This window comes from Sphaeramia orbicularis, chromosome 19 (genome assembly GCF_902148855.1).
Source record: "Sphaeramia orbicularis chromosome 19, fSphaOr1.1, whole genome shotgun sequence".
Classification (NCBI taxonomy): domain Eukaryota; kingdom Metazoa; phylum Chordata; class Actinopteri; order Kurtiformes; family Apogonidae; genus Sphaeramia; species Sphaeramia orbicularis.
In genome coordinates this window covers 11,200,571-11,222,997 of record NC_043975.1, presented here as the reverse complement: position 1 = coordinate 11,222,997, position 22,427 = coordinate 11,200,571, and the positions used below count along the sequence as shown (strand labels likewise).

Below are 22,427 nucleotides of genomic sequence, written 5' to 3'. Positions count from 1 at the left end.
CTCACAACTACAACTTGTTAATGTCCCACAGTGTGGGTAGGCACGTCTCTTATTCCATTGGCTTTTATTGTGAAGCTAGTGTATAATAATACAATTCAAGGAGGCAAAAGTTTAAGGAAGTTTCTTACTTATTTCACACACATACAGAGCAACAAAGACTAATCTCAGATGCTAATGGTGTCTGACAAACATGAGTGGGTATTCAGAGGTTTCACATTATTTCTGCATAGTTTCAGAAGTTAAAAATGTGCATCAGGAGTCATGGCCAAACTCACTTCCTCCTCTGATTTTTTTTTTTTTTTTTTTTTTTTGTTGACTGCATAAAAACAAAGAGGAAGCATTCGGAGTGGTGTCTAATCAGCTGCTACATAAACTACATCTGTATGATTGTATCTAAGTATGCTACGTTCTGGTTTCATACTGCGTTCTTGCAAAAAAAAAAAAAAAGAAAAAAAAAGTGAACTCTGCCGTTCATTAGAGCCAAAATGGGAAGTAAATCCAACACATGTCTTGGCGGGAGCTATTTAAGTGGCTTTTTCCAATCTGAAAACGTGATATTAACACAATATATTAATTCAACATACTAATATTCCACAAGGGGAGGGGCTTCATGTGGTTGATTTGAGTCTTGCTTTCCCAGATTTTCATTGGTGCTGGTTTGTTTGTGTTGCCTGTCGGGTCGTCTTCATTGTTAAAGCTCATTTATTTACAGCCAGTATTTGTTCGTGTGGATCCTGGAAATCTAAAATGGGGGAAAATTTTAAAAAAAAATATGTAAGGAACATGCAGCCACAAATATTTCTGAATAGCAGGAGTATGGTGAGTTTAGGGGCTTACTTCTTAATATGGCAGCAGCCTCAGCCGTGTGCAGAAGCTGTAATCTCGGAGAGTTTGGCGCAGCTTGGTGTTCGAGCCCTTTGAGCACGTTGGTACAGGTCAGTGTCTCCAAAATAGCGAGCTCTGTATAACATGCCTTCTTCTGCAGGAAACAGGAAACAGAATTTAAGAAGGGCCTTCACTTTTTGGGGAAATTCACTTTTTTTTAGATTTATTTTTTTTTACTGACATTCAGTATCAGACATTTGTATTTGGTACATCGTATGTATATATCATACATCTGTCGTCTGCTCCAAACACCAGAATAATATTTTTGTTTTATGTCAGATAACCAAATAAAGGAGGAAAAAGAGAAAAAACTATGTACAAGTAGGGAGCGATCTTTTCCATACAACACAATCACTGATTTGTGAAAACACAATCAGGCCTATACGGCAGGGGTGTCAAACTCATTTTACTTCAGGGGCCGATTCAGCTAAATTTGATCTGCAGTGGGCCGAACCAGTAAAATAATTACATAATAATATATAAATACTGCCAACTCCAAACTTCTCTCTATTTTAGAGCAAAAAAAGCAAATTTACATTATAAAAAGGTTTACATCTACAAACTATCCTTTCAAAAGATGTGAATAACATGAACAAACTGAAAAAATAAGTGTAATTTTTACAGTTTATCATTTACACATGCGCATTATAACACACAAAACATTTAATAACAGGCAGAATATTGTTAAAATCACACTTACTTCTCAAGACATTTCAGGTTGTTCATATTTGTTCAGGTTACTCGCATTTTTTTTGCAAAATTATGCTTTGTTTTAGTGTAAATACCTGAAAACATTTACAAAGACAAAAATTTGGAATTGTCATTATTTTTATGGTATTATGGTAGTATTTTACTGAATCCTGCCCACTTAAGACTTAATTGGTCTGAATGTGGAACCTGAACTAAAAGGATTGTTAATTTCTTAGTGTAATTTTTGCATTTCATACATTCCTCCCAAGGGCCAGACTGGACCCTCTGGTGGGCCAGATTTGGCCCCTGGGCCGCATGTTTGACACCTGTGCTATAGGGTGTGACATAGTTGACTCAGTTCTCCAATTTGTGATTAACAAATCCCGTTATCTTTTCCTTTTTACTAATGTCCACTGTGATTTCCATCCATCCATTTAAAGTTGGGCTCTCCTGCAATAGGCATTTCCTGTTGATAGTCTTTTTACAGGCCATCAGCAAAATATTCATTAAATGTTTATCTCTTTTCAGCCATTTCTGAGGTATCTGTCCAAAAAACATAGTCTCTTTTTTTGGTCAAATACTGCACTGTAGTAGTTCCATTTTATGCAGGTTTTTAAGAATGGTTTAACTGTTTCATGTAATGGAATTGAATTTTGTATTCATGCATTTCTTGAATTTCTAACTTTATAAAATCTAACTCTTGCTGTTCATTTCATGATATAATTATGTATGAATTAATTATACTTCTAATGTGGTGTATTGTGGGTTTTTTTTTTAAGCATTTCGCAATTTTGCTTGGAATTGTGCCATATAGATAAGGTGCTATTTACACTAAATCTATATAAGTTTAAGAAGGGCCTTCACTTTTTAGGTAAATTCCTTTCTAATCAGACACTGTACTATAGTATTCCCATTTTGTGCAGGTTTTAAAAATGGTTTGACTATGTTTCATGCATTTCTAACTTTATAAAATCAAACCCTTGCTGTTCATTTCACAATGTGATTAGGCATGAATTAATTATTATGTGGTGTATTGTGGGTTTTTGAAAATTTTTTTAAGCACTTTGCAATTTTGCTTGGAAATGTGCCACATAGATAAGGTGCAACTTACACTACATCTTTAAGCAAATATTGTACTTTCACTTCCTTCTTTTGAGATGACAATCTTTCATTTCCTTCCTTGCATTTCGACATGTGTTTATTCTACAATGGCTAAAGGAGCTGTAGTAGTTCTACTCTAAAATATCCAAAAATGACCTAATAGTATCATTAGAGTGTTTTGAATAAAGAGTTTTGTCAAAGATGTCAGTGTATTGTATTATAGAGATATGAACTGAGTTATTTACAGTGATGGGTCGAGGGATTTACGTGACCACTAGAGGGAGTAGTGAGTCACTCTGCAGGTCTCCGATGGTGAGGAAAACTAACACCATGGGGCAGGGGTGTCAAACTCATTTTGGTTCAAGGGCCATATTTAGCCCAATTTGATCTCAAGTGGGCCAGTCCAGTAAAATAATGACTTAATAACCTGTAAATAATGACAAATCCAAGTTTTTAATTTTGTTTTAGTACAAAAAACCCCAGTTAAATTATGAAAATATTTACATTTTACAAAAAAGATGTGAATAACCTGAAAAAACTGAAATTTCATTTGAAAAATTACTGCAATTTTAACAATATTATGCCTCAACTTATTATTTATACACTTACATTACACACAATGTTACATAAACATTTGGTAACAGGCAGAATATTGTTAAAATTTTGGAGTTTGGAACTGAAATTTGAACAATTTCTACAATATTACATCTCTTATTATTAACACAACTACAGATCACAGTGGATCCATAAATGCACAAAACATTTAGTAACAGGCAGAATATTGTTCAAATTGCACATTTCGGGTTGTTCATCTTTGTTTTTATTTATATATTTATTTACATTTTATTGTGAAAGAATAGTTTTGTAAATGTTAATATTTTCAAAGTGTAATGTTATTTTTTTCACTTCAATTTTTCCCACTTAATTTTCCACAAAGAAAATTTGTAGTTGTCATTATTTATGGGTTATTATGTTGTTATTTTTACTGTAGATCACACTGGTCTGTATTTGGAACCTGAACCAAAATGATTTGGACAACCTGGACTGTTCAGGTTAATTTTTACTCTTTCATCCCGTGGACCAGAATAGAACCTTTGGCGGGCCAGATTTGGCCCCCGGGCTGCATGTTTGACACCTGCGCCATGGGGTCTTTGACCAAAGCATCAGAAAGTGACCAGATGGGATGGAAAAAAACCTAAGAAACAACTTTTAAATAATAAAAGCCAGAACTGCTGTTGTTGTTTTCACCACTGGAAACAGCTCTAAATGAAAAGAATGGAGTTTGATACAGAAATGGCAGCATTTCTTCTACACAGCTGAGTTTGATTATGAGGCTTATGAAGGTATAAAGTTATTGTGGGATGTTATTATCTTTGCCAAGCTGTCGATTCCAAACAGATCTTTAGTTCGGCTATTGACAACACAAATCATAACCATGTTTTCTATCTAAAAACACAGCTAAGCTAACAGAGCTATAATGTAAACTATCAGCTGATGCAGCACATCAAAATAAGTGACTGTTAAAATAAGTGACTATGACTTTTAGTTCGAAGAAGAAAACTTGATGATACCATAATAAACAATGAGGTTTATACTTTATTCAGTGAGTGATAGTCTGTGGATACGTAGTGTTGATTTGTTGGTGGTTTTGGTAGTCATGAGTAAGTTCTGGTACACGATTTCCTCCTACTGGTGAGAGTTTGGAATATTTGTACTACATAGAACACATTTAAACATTAAATGAAGCTTGTGTCTTAACCCTGTAAAGCCTGAACCATTAAATCATTGACAGAAAATTCCAGTTCTTTGAAACTGGAGCCTTTATTGGTCCCTCTGAATTTTTTTTTTTTTTTTTTTTTCAAATACCAATCTCCATGTATGAGTTTCAATTTGTATTGTATTTGATACGTCAGGTCTCAATGCTCAATTATTATTATTTTTGAACAAACAAAATCATAATATAACACAAACATGCCTAACAAATTGGCAATTCCTTTTCAAAATTGGCAAAGTTCTCCCTCCTTCCTCATTAATAATCTTGTAGTGTCACTGGAAAGGCCTCTGGTGAACAAATTCCTCCCCCCTGGTGGATTATCTGTGTATTGCATGTATCTGGAAACTGACAACTGATTTCCCTGAATGCTTTTAAATCCAAAGTCAAAGTGCTAGAGAATAACTCAATGACTTGCATGTATTTTTCATAAGTTGACTTGTCCTGTAAATTATTGTATGTTGTAACTATATCATGTAACTGTATGTTGTAATTATGTGTTGTGTTTCATGCTGTCTCTTGGCCAGGACTCCCTTGGAAAAGAGGTTCTTAATCTCAATGGGATCTTTTTCCAGGTTAAATAAAAGATTAAATAAAAAATAATAAATATCTAATTGTATACATCAGGTTTTTCAAGAAAAAAAATATCACACTGATCATGTAGAGGGCTTCAAAACTCATGTATCAAATATGATACGTTTGGTGTTACAGGATTAAGGCTTTAGATGATCTTGATTGTTTACATGTATAGTGGGGAAGTGAGACACATTTGGAGATGGATTGTAATTCCAGGTGTGACAGGATGTACTTTAGAGACACCCATTTGGCGTTTTAGGACAAAAAATGACGAGACAAAATACTCAAAACACAATATTTCAGGTATAAAACACAGATGCTTCACACACTTTGAATCAGATCTATTCCGTCAGCTCAGTTTAAAGGTGGGCACCCATGATTAGTCACGAATTGTGTATCTGAACAAATGCTGCGTATGGTCACAGTCTCCCTTCTGTTCCTGCGTTATGGTGTTGAGTAATGGGCAGTGAAATGATTCTGCAGGACATTATGCTGTCGCAGGAGTTGAACTCTGACATTTTGGATAAAAAATGCCATCAATTCATTGTTTCGTCCTATTAAATGTTAGTCAGAATAGATGGTTTCTTTTTTCCATCTGACTTTTGGAAAGAAAGCAAAATGTGGGAACTGCTTGTCATTTGATGGCAACAGTAAAAGCATAGTTTGTTAATTTGTTTTCTTTTCTACTGGCACATACTTTGCTGTTTCTCCTTCCAGCAGTTGTTGCGAAGGTTGGAAATGTAGTCGTCCTCCACAGTCCTCTCCAGATTCTTCAGATTGACTCCGGTGAATTCCCTGGAGAACTGCTCCCCCACATAATATGGCACCTTCAGGTTCTCCGTCAGCCTCTTCTGAGTATAACCCGCTGACCTGCACGGAGATAGGACAAAGCGTGGGAGAGATGTCACATGGACGAACCCGACTCACGGATGACGGGTCTGGCACTGTTAACGTGACTCAGGACTAGATATGGCTGCGAGTCAAACCAGTAACTACTGAAGTGAGTCTCAAACGTGGAGAGAGGCCAGACACATGGAGCCAGCACAGAGCTCTGTGATTATCTGGAACCGAGTACAGAGGCAGAAAATGGTTTTTAATCCAACAATAAACCACAGAGTCGACAGAGTGAGTCCAATCTACTGAACAGCATGCCCGAAAATACTAGGGCTGCAATGGAAATATTATTTTTCTTACTGATTAATCAAACATCAGGGGAAAAATATTTTGGAGGAACAGAGAAACAGGAAAATTATTACTACATTTGTCAACATGAAACTCAGGTACAGACTGAACTACTTAAAATACCACTGTTGACAAAAATCTGAAAAACAAATGAAAAAGTAGGCGGAGCTTACTAATACCCCCACCCAGTCGCATTACACTTAGCTCCTCCTGCTCACTGATACATTGTCTACCTAGAGATTAGGTTTGAGCATCAACTTTCAATATTTTGAAAAACTTTTGAAAAATTTGTAAAAAATTTAAAAAAGTGCAAAAAGAGACAGACAGATTTCAGTATGAACTGAATGCGACCCTGACTGTCGACAAAAATCTGAAAAACAAATGAAAAAGTAGGCGGAGCTTACTAATACTCCCACCCAGTCGCATCACACTTAGCTCCTCCTGCTCACTGATACATTGAGTACCAAGAGATTAGGTTTGAGTATTAACTTTCAATATTTTGAAACATTTTTAAAAAATTTGTAAAAAAAAAATTTAAAAAGTGCACAAACAGACAGAGACAGATTTGAGTATGAACTGAATGCGACCCTGAAGTGACCCGCATGTGCAAAAGAGGTCCTGACATAACACGTGACCATGCAGACGCGCACTGTGTTTACGGAAGTATGTTTCTCCTGCTGTTTTGCCTCCTCCTGGGATGCAGAATTGTGACTTTTGTTGCATTTCACTGACGTAAAGGTCAGATAAATGCGACCTGGCTGTTCAGACTGAAAGCGCATTGCAAAATATCAGATATGTGTCGGATTTAGGACTACATATGAAAGTGGCCTGAGTTGGATTTGAAAAAAAAAATAGATTAGTGCTGTTCAAACTGTCTTTAACAGATCAGATACAGGTCACATATGGGCAAAAAAAAAAAAATCAGATTTGGGCCACATTTGCCTGGAGTCTGAATGTAGCTTAAGTGAAGGCTTGGGGTAGAACTACAGGAAACAAAAACACTATTCAAATATGGGCCAAAAAGGGTTCTAAAAGGTAGTTTGTGTAGAGACCCTCCCCACCCACTAAATCTATCAAAATGACAGACAAAAAAAAAAAAAGTCCTTACACCCACAAAACCAACAACTAACTTAAGTGGAAATCAAATGAATGGGGGGAGGGGGGGTGAATCCAAAATGCAATGCTGAGCTTTCCTTTTAAGGGCAATATGAGGAGATCACAGTAGAACTCTTGACTCCTCAGAGGTCACAACCAAACAGAACACTGAGTTTGAGCCTCCTTATATCCAATTCCACTCAGGACAATAACCCTCAGCTGTGGTGGGAACACAGGTGGATCCACTCACACCTGATCAACAGAACCTGCCTGTAGCAGCCCTGATTGTCAACAAGAGGCAGTGAATCTGTATATGCTGTATATATCAACATTATAAACAGTCTTTATGGACACTCCAACTATTTTTGAAATCTCCTTTGGTGTGACGAGTGCATTCAGCAAATCACACACTCTTTGACGTTTGCTTTCCTGATTACTCATATGGGCAAAAGTTTCTGACAAGGTATGGATAATAGTGTTAGGTATGATTATGACATCAATATATGTTTGGTTTCAAAACAATTGACGTAGTGCCTGCTGAGAAAAAACAACTAAATGTTCATTGTAAATTTTGCTTCCCCACCCTGTATACTTCCATATATCCTTGAGACCAACTTTTTATTGTCTTTTTTTTTTATATATGCATCCTGAACTATAGGAATCAAATTGTAATCCTTCTCCTGTTTGATTTGTAATTTTTTTTGTATTAGTACTTTTTGAACATTTTGAGCATAATTTCAACAATACCGCGATAATATTGATAACTGTAATAATACAATAATTTTGGTCACAATAACCATGATATGAAATTTTCATATTGTTACATCCCTATCTGTTTGTGGTATTAAACATTATGGTACTAACTTGTTTTTCCCAAAAGCTAAATTCTAAGATTTTCAGACTGAATTTCACCACATTACACAATTCCGCTGGAGTCTGGACAGGTACAGGGGCCAGAGGGAAACAGACTGTGATCCAACCCTCTTAACTTAGTAAATAATTAACAGTAATGAAAATCTATGAAGCATGCAACAACATGGCTATGAAATGTAACAATGCACTGATTGTTGAATCAACACGGGGCTGGATTATACTGCTACTTATGTAATGTGAAGGTAATCCTTTTGTTGCTGCTTCCCACACACTGGCAGAAGTGCAGGTTTTTGGTGTTATTTAACGTTAGGAATCACACTCACGGCCTGAAGCTGAGGCTGTAGGCGGGGCTATTCACCATGATCTGACTGAGCGCCGACACGATGACCAGGATGAGGATGGGCATGACCTGTACGAAGAGGGCCAGGCCTCCCTGAAAAAGAGCAAAGACAACACTGGAACAACAGGATTTGGTTTCTTTTTCAGTTTTTCTTATTTTCTTATGTGTTATACCCAAGGTTATAATGGTTTTGGATTTTTCATTATAGTTTAGTTTTTTTTAGTTTTGACTTTTTTTTCTCTAATTCTGTTAGTTTTAATTAGTTTTTAGAGCAGGTTTGCTAGTTTTTATTAGTTTTCGCTATTTTCTAAATGCTTAGTTTTAGTTTCTTTATATTTTTTTATCTTCTTCACTGTCAAATTCAAATAAATCCCATACAAGACTCTGCTGCTTTCTCCCAACTTTAATCTACATGTTTCATGGTAGAGTGGGGACCAGAAGATGACTGGAAACCACAAGTGACAAGAAGTGATGGACCGTTAAATATCATATGGTGCCAGCAGCAAATATTGCTTGAGGGAAATAAATTTTATATCAGTCCGACGTTGACAAAGACGAAAACAAAGGGAATTTTATCCAGAATTTTTATACGTTTTAGTTAGTTTTGTAAACACACAATACAGTTTCAGTTAATTATCATTTTTTTCTTTTAACTGTAGTTTTTATTTATTTCAGTTACCGAAAATGTTTTTACAATTCTAGTTTTCGTCATTTCGTTAGTTTTCGTTAACGATAAAAACCTTGGTTGTACCTCCATTTTATCCCTATTTATTGACAGTGGTGTCTCATCTTTTATGGATAATATTTTTAATCACATTGGCTTTTAATTCTTGTGATGTAGTTATATATTTTGGTATGGATTTAGGGTTGTGCAATAGTTTTATTTATTTATTTATCTACTGGTGCTGTTTACTGTCCCATGCATCAATATGCCATGTCATAGTATATGGTTGGTGTTATTTACTGCTGTCATGTGTCTCCAGTGTTATTTATAGTTATGTGTGTGCGCTGAGATGTCTTCTTGTTTATACTGTGTTTTCTGTGTGGTGTTGCAGCCCCCTTGCACTATTGCCCACGAGGAATTTCCCCCCAGGGACAATAAAGTATATTTTATCGGATATTATCTTATCTTATCAATAATATGCAATAACCCTGTACAATGTGAATTATGTGCAATAAGTCGTGCAATAATCATCTGTTCGTGCAACAAGGCAATATTTATTCAATATTTTCTCAAAAAAATAAATGCACTATTATTATATAGACTTGCGTTCATAGATATACATGCCGTTTTCATAGATATTGTGTCTATTCATATTTTGTCTATTTTTTATTTTTATTCTAATTTAGCTCTATTCTTATTGTACTTTCGTAATTTTTTAAAATTCTATTTTCTTATCTTATTTTTAGATTGTGTAATTTCTATTCACTCTACTCTTATTTTTTGATTTTTTATTTATATTGTTGCACTGAGTGGAGTAGCACTCATTTCATCGTACACAAAATGACAATAAAAGCTGTTCTATTCTATTCTATTCTATTCTATTCTATTCTATTCATAATTAGATAGAGGGACTAAAGCAGTTAAAACTCACTGTATTTTGATATAAGAGGACACAAGGCTTGCAGAATCAGTGACATCTTTTAACTCACTTCTTAAAATACGTTTTTATAGACTTGCCTTTATGTGATATTGTCTCTTCTTAATGTCTGAATATTTAATATTTAATTTGACCCTTTTTTGGATATTCACTTATATTGACATACATGATGTTGTCTTATTCCACGCCTTCATTTTTATACTGATTCGACAGCATCATGTTATGTCTCTGTAATCTCTGCCCTCTCTACTTAATCTAATATATTTCAATTTATTCAGAGTGTCATGTTTTTCTAGTTTGCTGTTCTTACCACTTTTACTGTGTTGTGTTTTAGTCTTTGCTTGTGTCTTGTTTTATTTCATTCTGTCCTCCTTTTTGGCTGTCCGTTGTTATTTTGACTCCTGGACATCCTGCTTTATCAAAGCACTTTGTAAAATCAGTTTTTAAAGATGCTATATAAATAAAATTATTATTATTATTATTATTATTAATAAGAGTCAAACATAAACTAAGTGATCAAATCAGGCTTTTTTCAGCTGACTTTTTATCTAAGGTCAAGTCTTTCTTGTCATTTTGCTGATTTTTCCAGACTTTTATCCCCACCTGACTGACTACTGCCCTTTTGACGTTGGTCCAGACATCTGAAACTCGTCTTTTAACGGCAAAATACAAGCAAGAGCCTGTTTCGCAGACACTGACCTCCCTCCACTGGCTCCCTACACGTTTCAGGATTCATGTGATGACTTTATCGCTTGCCTATAAATCATTCCATGGACACCCTCCAGCCTATCTCTGTGACCTTTTAAACCCACTCATTTCATTGAGATCCGTCTGGTCAACTGACTGTTTGTTCTGAGAGCTAAGGTTAAAGCACGGGCACGATCACGTTTTTATACACTCGTATGGCCAACAAACACTGGAACGAGTTTCCTCTGCATCTAAGGGTTTTAAAATTTGTCCGTCTGTTGTAAGTTAAAGACGGTGTATTGTTTAATAGTTTTTTAATCGTATAATTTCTAGGGTTTTCACTATTTGCAGCATTGTATTCATGTGTGTTTTATTTTACTTAACCCATAAAGACCCAAAAATCTACCAGTAAATGTTTAATACCTGTTGATCCATTAATTCTATCAGTACATTTAAATATTTGGTTTAAAATACAGTTTGTCATCTTTTCATGATCATCAGATATGACCCATTTGGATATTCAGAGGCTCTGTAGTGAATATGGAAACAGTGAATGTATTTTAATGTGCAGACACTGTTTTGAAGTAGATCTTGTTCTGAGACAAATATTCTTTTGGAATAAAACCCATTCTTTTATTAACCCTTTCATGCATGAATTATGAGAACCTTAGTCAAGATTTTTTTTTCTGGAGTGTTTTTATACCTCCTTAGGCATAAAAAAAAAGAAGTTGCGATCGAGTTTTTTTTTTTTCACGGAGTTACAAAAATGTCCATGCATTTAATTTGTTAAGTAAAGAAATATGTATTTAAAACCTAATATCAGAAAGTAAAATGAAAACAATGAAATAAAAACATTTTTAAGGCTGCTGATTTGATGTTTTCTCACATTTTACCATACTCTAATGCTAGTTATTACCTCATATAATATGCAAAAAACAACTCTTTTTGTCTAACAAATAACAACTGATTTACACTTAAACATGTTACTGCAGATCAGGTTTGTCAAGAACAGCAAAGTTATAGTAATGGTAGGAATTACAGTGTATTATGGGATGCTGCATAAGTGTCCACTGTGTTGGCTCATATGGAATTAAAACAACAAAACCTATGAATATACAAGAGAACAGCTGGAGAATAACTGTCCACTCTAGTGTCCACAATGCATGAAAGGGTTAATTCTCAGAATTTCACTTTTTCACCCAAGACTACCTTAGAAACTACAACCAACTGGTACTTTTGACTTAATTTTTCTTTATTAGTGACTAAAAATAGCTAAAAATCTAACTGTTTTTATTCTGGAAACATTTTACTTGTAGACCAGTGTAATCTTGTGTTACATTACACACATTCAGAATGACCTAAAGGCTTTCATGGTCTTTTATCCTCTTCTCTGTTCATATGATCCCATATACAGCCACGGAAAAAATTATTAGACCATCACAAGTTATCAAAAACAATAGTTATGCAATCAAGTACTAACTCCTGTGTGTATCATGTGACTAAAACAGACAGAAAAGAAAACATGGAATGCCTAAAAGCACTGTTTTTGTCAGTACAATGCCGTAGATATTGATGTAAGAACTGAAGTGATGTTGATTATCAAGAAAACCATGGAAAATGGATAGATATCAGCTCTAAAATTAAACTGTTATGAGCTATTTCTGTTGTTATCATTATATTTGTCCAAACAAATGTACCTTTAGTTGTACCAGGCATTAAAATGAACAAGAAACTTAAGAAAACAAAGGTGATCTCGTAATTTTTTCTGCAACTGTAGGCCTATGTTATATAGTTGCTGCATTTAAAGGGCTAAAGTATAATATCTTGTAGCTCCACACAGATATTTTGTTTTTCTGGCTTTAGATATTAAAAGCTGCTGATCCTAATTATTAACAAAAATAATCAAAATAATCCACAATTAGTCATTTTGAAAAGGTGGAGGAGAAAACCTCGCACAACACCGTGCAACCGAACTGAATCCACACGAGGAGTTCATGTCAGAGTTTTTCATCAAAGCGATGGAGACCAAACAGAAGCCAACATGTTACAACAGTTTCATCAGCCGTCAAAAACAAACTGGTTTTCATTCGCCGAGCTATGACGTTTGTAACGCATCTTAAATGTTATAATGAAAAGCCCGCAGCTGCTTTGGTCATGTGAACACAGATAAATTGATTTTGGTTATTATCAAGAAAACCATGGAAAATGGATAGATATCAGCTCGGAAATTAAACTATTGTGAGCTATTTTTATTGTTATCATTATATTTGTCCAAACAAATGTACCTTTAGTTGTACCAGGCATTAAAAAGAACAAGAAATTGAAGAAAACAAGGGTGGTCTAATATTTTTTTCTGTGACTGTAGTTCCTACAATATTTAGATTTTTTTCTGAAATGCTTGATGACACATATGCATTTCTCAGTCTTTGCAGTAATATATGTACAAGTGGAATATACAGCAAATATGTTAATAATATTAAAAACAAAAATGCATTTGCACTTTTTTTTTTAGAAATAAGGACATGTACCCATCATAATCCTGAAAAAACAACAAAGATAACGCCTACCTAAACTCTTGCACAGTACTGTACATTGTTAATTTTGGTCATTTTCTGTTTTTTTGGCATCGATATAGAGTAACAAAAGCCGTATTCCTCCACCAGACAAAATGAGTTGTGTATAAACCCCTCAACATCCCCTCATAAATGGGATTAAAAATGACTAAATGTCTCCCCCTGCAGGTAGACCTATAATGTGCAGTAGCTCTAATAATAACCATGTGTTGTCAAGCTTACGTCTCGCTGTCGCTCTCTTCTTTCTGCTCTTTGGTATCGCATCCTCCCATTGGTGTATGCATGACCATTACCTAGATTAACACACACATCAGAACCACAATGAATGAAATAGAAAAGCGACATGAATCCTGATATAAAAATCCAAAAATCTGGATGCTAACTTGCTGGATATCCGCCTCCAAAGAACATATTAAAAAGGTCTTCAGGTGAGATGTCAGCCTCGAAGTTTCCATCGTCCTGGCCTTGTCTCGAAGGATGTCTCCTCTCCTCGCCACACTGATCGTATTGTCTTCTTTTGTTGGCGTTACTCAGGACAGCATATGCATTTCCAATGGCTGCACAAAACACACACAGATCATGAAATACACATCATAAACTTTAAAGATACACATTCATTTAAACACAACACATTAGTGAAGTGCTGGTAAATTTACCTTTGAAAGCCTCTGTTGCACCTGGAGCGTGATTCTTGTCTGGATGGAACTTCAAAGCGAGTTTTCTGTATGATCTTTTAAGCTCATCTTCAGGGGCGTCTTTCTGGACCCCGAGGATTTCATAGAAGTCTTTACACTGTTTTATCCTGCACAAACAAAGCATCATCTTAATATTAGCTGCTATTGTTAGAGTTCCTACATAGTGTAGAAAGTATGAACTAGTGTGATTTACAGAATGGACAGGTATGTTGGTTTTAACCCTTAAAGACCTAGAACTATTTCTGTGGTGACTCCTGTATGAATTTTCCCTCTGCAATAACATTTCTTTAGTGACTTACTATTATCCTCTGCATTTCGCTTTTTTCAGTGGAAATCAAGTATTTTCTTATATTGAATTTACTCTTTATGTAGATATTCATAAAAGTCATTTGTTAATTCAAAGGTAATTTCATCAAAACAGAGAAAACTGAAGCTAAATATATCATTATTTTAACATCTACAACTGTTATTTGTGGAAATAAATGGGTATTACTAGTGCAATTTTTCAGCTTAAATCGACACCAGACTCAGTATTAAAGTATGATGCAAAACATGTGCAAACAATAACCTTAAATACATTTTTATGATACTTAATTTTTACAGCAGGAAGAAAATGACCCCTTAAAGACCTACAGTTATTTATGTGGTATCTTCCACATGAATTTTCCTGACTGAAAGGAATTAATCACTATCTATTATTGCCGCCCCAATTTAGTAAGTAAGTAAATTTTCTTTATATAGCACTTTTCACAGATAAAATCCCAAAGTGATTTACAGTTTAGAATAAAATGTTAATAAAAGGTTAAAATAAAATAAACTAGAAAAGCACTCGGAGAGCGCAGACCTCCGCCAAGGCAGATCTACCCCCCCCCCGATCACCACCAAAATTTAATCATTTGTTCCTTGTGTCAGTATCAACATTTCCTGAAAATTTCATCAAAATCCGTCAATAACTTTTTGAGTTATCTTGTTAACAGACAAACAAAGAAAAAACAAACCGATGAACAGACAAACCCCGATGAAAACATAACCTCCTTGGCGGAGGTAATAAAATGTCATACATACTAGGGCTGAAAGATATATCGTTATCATATCGATATCTAGATATGAACATTCAAGATATTAATATCGAAAAAGCAACGATATGAACGATATAGATTTCCGCCGCGCTTGCCCTGCATGTACAGCTCTGGAAGTCACAACAAATTTCATTTATTCGTACTTTATGTTAATGTTGATGACTGGCAGTGAGTTCTTCTAAATAAAACTGCACTTTCCAGATTCTTTTGTATTATCATGTTTGTATTTTTCTGAAAAATGCTTGGTTTTCACCGAACCCGTAGTCATATCATATCGTATTGATATCGAGATATCTGGCATGACTATCGAGATTTGAAATTTTGTCCATATCGTTCAGCCCTAATACATACACCAGGATAAAAACAGGGAAACAGACAATAACACAAGCCCATAAAACATCAGGCTAAACTGTGGCTCAGTTGGTAGAGCCCAATGACCAAAGGGTCGGCGATTCGAATCCTGTCTCCGACTGTCCATATGTCAGTGTCCTTGGCAGCGCCTTGCATGGCCTATGGGTGAGTGTGAATGGGTGAATGTGAGGCCTTGTAAACCATGAAGGTGTATAAAATGCGCTATGTAAGTGCAGTGCATTTACCATTGATCATTTAAAAGACATTCCATAGCAGCTGAGCAGAATAAAGTGCATAATAAAAGTGTTAATGGTGTTGAATCCACTAAAGATTCCAAATAAGAAGTAAAAGCTAAATTTTAACACCTCTAACATGTGCACTTGTCAAACTGTCCTCTGCATCCAAAGTCAACATGTGTTTCATCCAATAAGACTCATTAAATGATCAGAAATGTCTGATTTATAAGAATTCACTTTAATAACACTGGTCAACAACAAATTTATTGCTTTAGTTTTTTGAGCTGATTTAGGATAATTTTGGTGTGCTGAATCCAAAAATCACATTAATTTTGCTCAATCAGGTCAACTTTCTCAACTATAATACATATTGGCTTTTTAACATTTTTGCTTACATTTATGGGCATTTTCACATCATATGACACAAAATTATTTCATATTTCTTGCAATAAATGAGTTCTGAAGGTTTTACTTTTGCCAATTTATGATTAATGTTTTTTTAATATTACAGGTGAATGAAATGGCTTCGACTAGAAGATCTTGCAAAAATAAGCCTGACGTATTCTGCTACATCTGCGGTGAATACACCATTGTACCTAACAGGAATCCTGTTAGAAAATGATTTTTTTTCTCTTAAAACCTATTTTGGGTGAGAACTATATAAAAAATCAACTGATAAAGTCACAAAAATGTAATCAATTTTGTGAGAAGATCAAGTTTTTCAAAATCAAACTAGCAAAAAAAAATCTGACCTGATTGAGAAAAACAGATGTCATTTTTGGATTTAGCGGTGCAAAATGGTCCTAATTCAGTTGAAAAAACCTAGACAACTTGCAAAAAAACATTTTTTTGTAACCCAGTGTAATAGATATCTGACTATTTGAAGACCCTGGTGCTAAAAGTACTGAGGTCACAAAACTTCTGTTAAAAATATGTATAGGATGGACTTATCTAAACAACATGTATATATACAACATGTTTATATGTTCAGTTTGAATTGACTTCAGAACTTTTAGCAACAGGGTCTTCATTTGTTCTATGTCTGACTGAAAAATGTACTGTGAAGTCTGAGAAAGTATGCAATTCTGAAAGGGAAAAAATCTACAAACCCTCTATTAAGTAGGCTTACTTCCTTACCACGGCATCCATCAGTCTAACCCACCTCTGCACAGCCTCCAGTTGATCTGCAGTGTAGGGTTTGAGGTTTTCTGATGGCTTTTCTTCATGTCTGGTTTCTTGACAGGTGGTCTGCCGCTGCCTCGGCCCCGGTGTCCCGTTGAAATGTGAGTGGCCGCCATGTCTGGGTTTGAAGCCATTTCTTGCTATCAGATCCTGCAGCGCTATGAAAAGAAAAATAACACTGTTGTGAATGCAGTGTCCGACAAACAATCACAACTACATTAACCTTGACTTACAATCACAGGCCTCTACTTAGCTGTGCATCACAACTAAATATTTAATAAGTAGACTTAAACCATTCCAGAGACAACAACAGTGGTTCTAGTTTCCACTTGTGAGAGCTGTTTTTGTATTTTCTGACAAGCCTAAGACTAAGTGATTAACTAATACAATGAAAAAATATTCTTCCATTAGATACTAATCTCAGAATATCACTATTTATACATTTGTAATTCATTAGTGACAATGAAAAGTAAGTTTTGAAGCAGTATTTAGACAGTGTTAGAGGAAATATTCAGATGCTTTTCTTAAAAATAAAGAGCATACTGTGAAAACTTCCACATATAGTCGCAGAAAATATGATTAGACCACCCTTGTTTTCTTCAATTTCTTGTTCATTTTAATGCCTGGTAAAACTAAAGGTACATTTGTTTGGACAAATATAATGATAACAACAAAAATAGCCCATATAAGTTCAATTTCAGAGCTGATATCTATCAATTTTCCACAGTTTTCTTGATAATAACCAAAATCACCTCAGTTCTTACTTTAATATCTATGGCATTGTACTGACAAAAACAGTGCTTTTAAGCATTCCATGTTTTCTTTTCTGTCTGTTTTAGTCACATGATACACACAGAGGTTAGTACTGGATTGCATAACCATTGTTGATGTTGTTGATGTTGATGACTTTTGATGGTCTAATCATTTTTTCCGCAACTGTAATTCCTGTATTTTTTATGTATCTGAGGAAAAAAGAATGAGAAATAAATAAATTTTTTTCATTTCAATCCTGCAAAAGCAACAAACCTATTTGCACTGTACTGTGTATTTTCAATAGCATGTATAAAATAGCTCATAAGTGGCTTTTTGTCAATTCAACATCACAATGCAGTCATGTGGAAACACTTAAGTTCTTACATAAATAGCGATGGCATTGTACTGCCAAAAACAGCGCCTTTAGGCATTCCATGTTTTCTTTTCTGTCTGTTTTAGTCACATGATACACACAGGAGTTAGTACTTGATTGTATAACCATTGTTTTTGATGACTTTTGATGCGCTAATCCAGGGGTGTCAAACTCATTTTAGTTCAGGGGCCATATTCAGCTAAATTTGATCTGAAGTGGGCCGGACCAGAAAAATAATATAATAACCTGTAAATAATGACAACTCCAAATTTTTGTCTTTGTTTTAGTGTAAAAAAAACCCCATTAAATTATGAAAATACTTACTTTTATAAACTGTCCAAAAAAAAACCCTGAAAAAAATGAAATTTAATTAAAAAAAACATAAGAAAATTTTGTGCAATTTTAACAATATTATTCCTCAACTTATCATTTCTACATGTGCATTATGGATCAGATCTACAAAGACACTAAACACTGAGGAACAGGCAGAAAAACTGTTAAAATTGGGCTGAATTTTCTTAGACATTTTAGGTTCTTCATATTTATTAAGGTTATTCACATTTTAGTGTTACAGGATAGTTTGTAAATGTAAATATTTTCATAATTTAATGTTATTTTTTACACTAAAACAAAGAAAAAATTAAGTTGTTAATTCTAGATTTTTTTGGCTTAATTCATGATTTTTTTACTTAATTGAAGATTTTTTTTTTGGTTAATTCAAGATTTTTTTGCTAAATTTGAGATTTTTTTGGCTTAATTGAAGATTTTTTTTTGCTTAATTCAAGATTTTTTTACTAATTGAAGATTTTTTTTGGCTTAATTCAAGATTTTTTACTTAATTGAAGATTTTTTTTGGCTTAATTGAAGATTTTTTGCTAAATTTGAGATTTTTTTTGGCTTAATTGAAGATTTTTTACTTAATTGAAAATTTTTTTTGGTTTAATTGAAGATTTTATTTACTTAATTGAAGATATTTTTTTTTTGCTTAATTCAAGATTTTTTCCTTAATTCAAGCTAAATTTTTTGCTTAATTCAATTCAAGACTGTAGAATTTTTGCACTTGGCAAAAACATCCCAGGGGCCGAACTAGACCCTTTGGCGGGTCGCATTTGGCCCGTGGGCCGCATGTTTGATACCCCTCCTCTAATCCTTTTTCCACGACTGTAGACTGCAAAAAATATTCATCCATTAGCTACTATTCTCAGAGTATTACTATCTATCCATTTGTAATTCATTAGTGACAATGAAAAACAGGTTTTGAAGCAGTATTTAGATGGTGTTAGAGGAAGCATTCAGATGCTTTTCTTAGAAACTAAGAGCAAAACTTCCATATATATCATTGCTGCATTCATGTGTATGTTGAATTTTACCATTGTACACATTCATGGTCACGTCAGTCTGGTGTATAGTTTTGATAGTTTCATCTACAGCAATGAATCATAATCTATAAGATGATTGATTGTAGTGTCCTCTCCCATCTTTGAAGAGTCGAGCCAACCAATAACAGAACATTTCATCCTTCAGTTTATGACCAACAGTCAAAATCAACATACAGTTGTGAAAAAAATTATTAGACCATCAAAAGTCATCAAAAACAATGGTTATGCATTCAAGTACTAACTCCTGTGTGTATCATGTGACTAAAACAGACAGAAAAGAAAACATGGAATGCCTAAAAGCACTGTTTTTGTCAGTACAATGCCATAGATATTGATGTAAGAACTGAAGTGATTTTGGTTATTATCAAGAAAACCATGGAAAATGGATAGATATCAGCTCTGAAATTAAACTTCTATGAGCTATTTTTGTTGTTATCATGATATTTGTCCAAACAAATGTACCTTTAGTTGTACCATGCATTAAAATTAACAAGAAACTGAAGAACACAAGGGTGGTCTAATAATTTTTTCTGCAACTGTAGCTCCTACAATATTTAGATTTTTTCTGAAATGCTTGTATGTATTCCTCAGTCTTTGCAGTAATATATGTATAACTGGAATATACAGCAAAAATATGTTAATAGTATTAAAAACAAAAATGCATTTGCAGTTTTTTTTATTTGTATTTTTTATTTTTGTATTTTTTTATTTTTGTATTTAAAGATTCTTGGTTTTGGATGAAGAGGTAGAGGAATAAAACCTCTAATCTGGACACTAACTAAATATGACAGACAAATGTAATGGAGTAATGTGTACTATATTTCCCTTTTGATATACAGTGCATTAGAAGTGTAAAGATGCTTTAAATAGTAATATTTTTGATAAAGTACAAGAACCTCAGATTTGTACAAATATAGTGTGAAAATTCATAGTTTGATTCTGCAAAACAGGTGTAGAATTGGACTAGACAGACAGACAGACAGACAGACAGACAGACAGACAGACAGACAGATAGACAGTAGGGATGTCCGATATTGGCTTTTTTTTTTGCCAAAAACCGATATGCCGATATTGCGCAACGCTTAATTTCCGATTTCGATATCTACCAATACTGCTGCCGATATATGTGGGATATTAAACTAATTTTAGGTAACATCACATATCTCCTGAATTAACACATCATGCCTAATTTTATTGTGATGGCCCACTGGATGCATTCTCAAATGCAACAAGGCTTTCAAAATGTAAACACTGTCTGTACAAAGAATACATACTTCAACTTAAGTTGTGGAAAAAATGTCATATTTTTTTATTTCCTCTCCTCCCTCCATGAGTCTATTACAGTGTGGCAACTCTACTGTACAATTTTGAAAACTGCACATTTCTTTCAGCTACAAACAATGCTTCATTTACGTGTCGGTTAATGCCGGTGAAATCAAGGCATTATTTTATCGGTTTTAATGATAGGCAAAAAAACCGATAACGATATTCACCGATATTACATTTTTATGCCAATATCGAGCCGATAATATTGGTTGGCCGATATTATCAGACATCCCTAACAGATAGACTTTTTGATCCCAAACTATTGCAGATAAATAAGATTTCATTATGAAAATATTTATATGTATAAAATAACCTAATATGTATATGAGTCCTTACATTATTTATTGCAATACTGTTTGGGCGGCAACCTGTCCCACATATCTCAATAAGATTCTCTTAATTCAAAAGAAATTTTTAAGAATGATCAGTTTTTCTAAGAGACTCGACTCATCTGCTCCTCTTTTCAAAAAATTCAATCTTCTCTCAGTTTTGGATGTGAACGTTTACCAGACCTGTGTCTCCATGTACAAATATGTTCACTTAACTCATATTCTTCCTAAAGTTTTTCACAATTTCTTTAAGTTGTCTTCTGTTATTCACAACTTTCCGACACGATTTTCAAGCAAATTTTATCTTACGTACTGCCGAACTTCAGTCTGTCAGTATTCTCTGAAATATCGTGGACCAAATCTGTGGAATAATCTACAACCTGAACTTCAGTCAACATCTACTTTATCATTGTTTAAAAAGCATCTGAAAAGGACTGTAATTCATGAAAAAATGTAAGGCTGTGTATTACTTGATTTGTATTTGATGATTTGTAATGTGGATTACATTTTTTATTGTTTTTACTGTAGTTTATTATTTCAGTTATATTGTATTTTTTAATTCTTTTTTTTTTGTGTGTGTATTGTTCTTTTTGGGGGAGGTATTCATATAAGCCTTCTTTTTGGCTTCTAACCTCTCCTGCACAATTTTGTTACTTGTTTAAATGTTGTTGTTTTTTCTATTGCTGTTTTTATTTTGTGCAAATAAAATAAATAAATAAACCTTTGACAAAACATGTGAATAACCTGAACAAATATGAACAACATGAAATAGATAGATAGATAGATAGATAGATAGATAGATAGATAGATAGATAGATAGATAGATAGATAGATAGATAGATAAAATCAGTTGCATTGTAATAAAGTATAAAAAATACTCAGATGGAGCATGAGATGTTGTAAATATAGTTCCACAGTGTTGACTGCAGTTACATAACAGGGACTAATATAGCCAGTGAAATTACACAGAAACATACTATAGCAGACATTTAACATGTTTTATAATAATATTTGATATAGAGCAGACAGATCATGGTCCTAGTCCATGTGAAGTTCATCTGGGCCGGGTATCTGCTGTGCTACCAGAGGCCCCGTCCTGCAGACCTCATCCAGATGCAGGTGATGCTGCTGCAGGTGATGCTACGCCTCTCGGTTATCTCCTCTTACCTTTCGCTTTTTCTGTCGGGAAAAGTCTCTGCGCCTTATCCAGGAACCTCTGCGCCTTCTCGGGCTGGTCGTTGGTCAACGCCTCGGTCGCAATGTCAATGCAGCGCTCCGCTTCGTCCCTGTTTACTTCCATTACTGCAGCTGCAGCGGCGGATAACTGGACCTGAAGTAAATACAGGCGCA

At 34.4% G+C, this 22,427-nt stretch overlaps 1 protein-coding gene across 1 annotated transcript in view; it reads right to left on the bottom strand.

Annotated features, from left to right (window-relative positions):
- Positions 1-67: 67 nt before the first annotated feature.
- The window catches only part of LOC115410710 (dnaJ homolog subfamily B member 12-like), a 22,504-nt gene continuing 144 nt past the window's right edge, over positions 68-22,427 (bottom strand). The window contains exons 1-9 of the mRNA XM_030122474.1: positions 22,245-22,427; positions 16,898-17,075; positions 14,031-14,176; positions 13,758-13,931; positions 13,597-13,667; positions 8,497-8,606; positions 5,721-5,893; positions 838-979; positions 68-742 (exon numbers count right to left, since the gene is read on the bottom strand). The exon at positions 22,245-22,427 is cut by the window's right edge and continues 144 nt beyond it. Coding sequence (XP_029978334.1) covers positions 858-979; positions 5,721-5,893; positions 8,497-8,606; positions 13,597-13,667; positions 13,758-13,931; positions 14,031-14,176; positions 16,898-17,075; positions 22,245-22,377 — 1,107 coding nt within the window. The 5' untranslated portion in view covers positions 22,378-22,427 and the 3' untranslated portion in view covers positions 68-742; positions 838-857. The remainder of the gene's footprint in view (positions 743-837; positions 980-5,720; positions 5,894-8,496; positions 8,607-13,596; positions 13,668-13,757; positions 13,932-14,030; positions 14,177-16,897; positions 17,076-22,244) is intronic.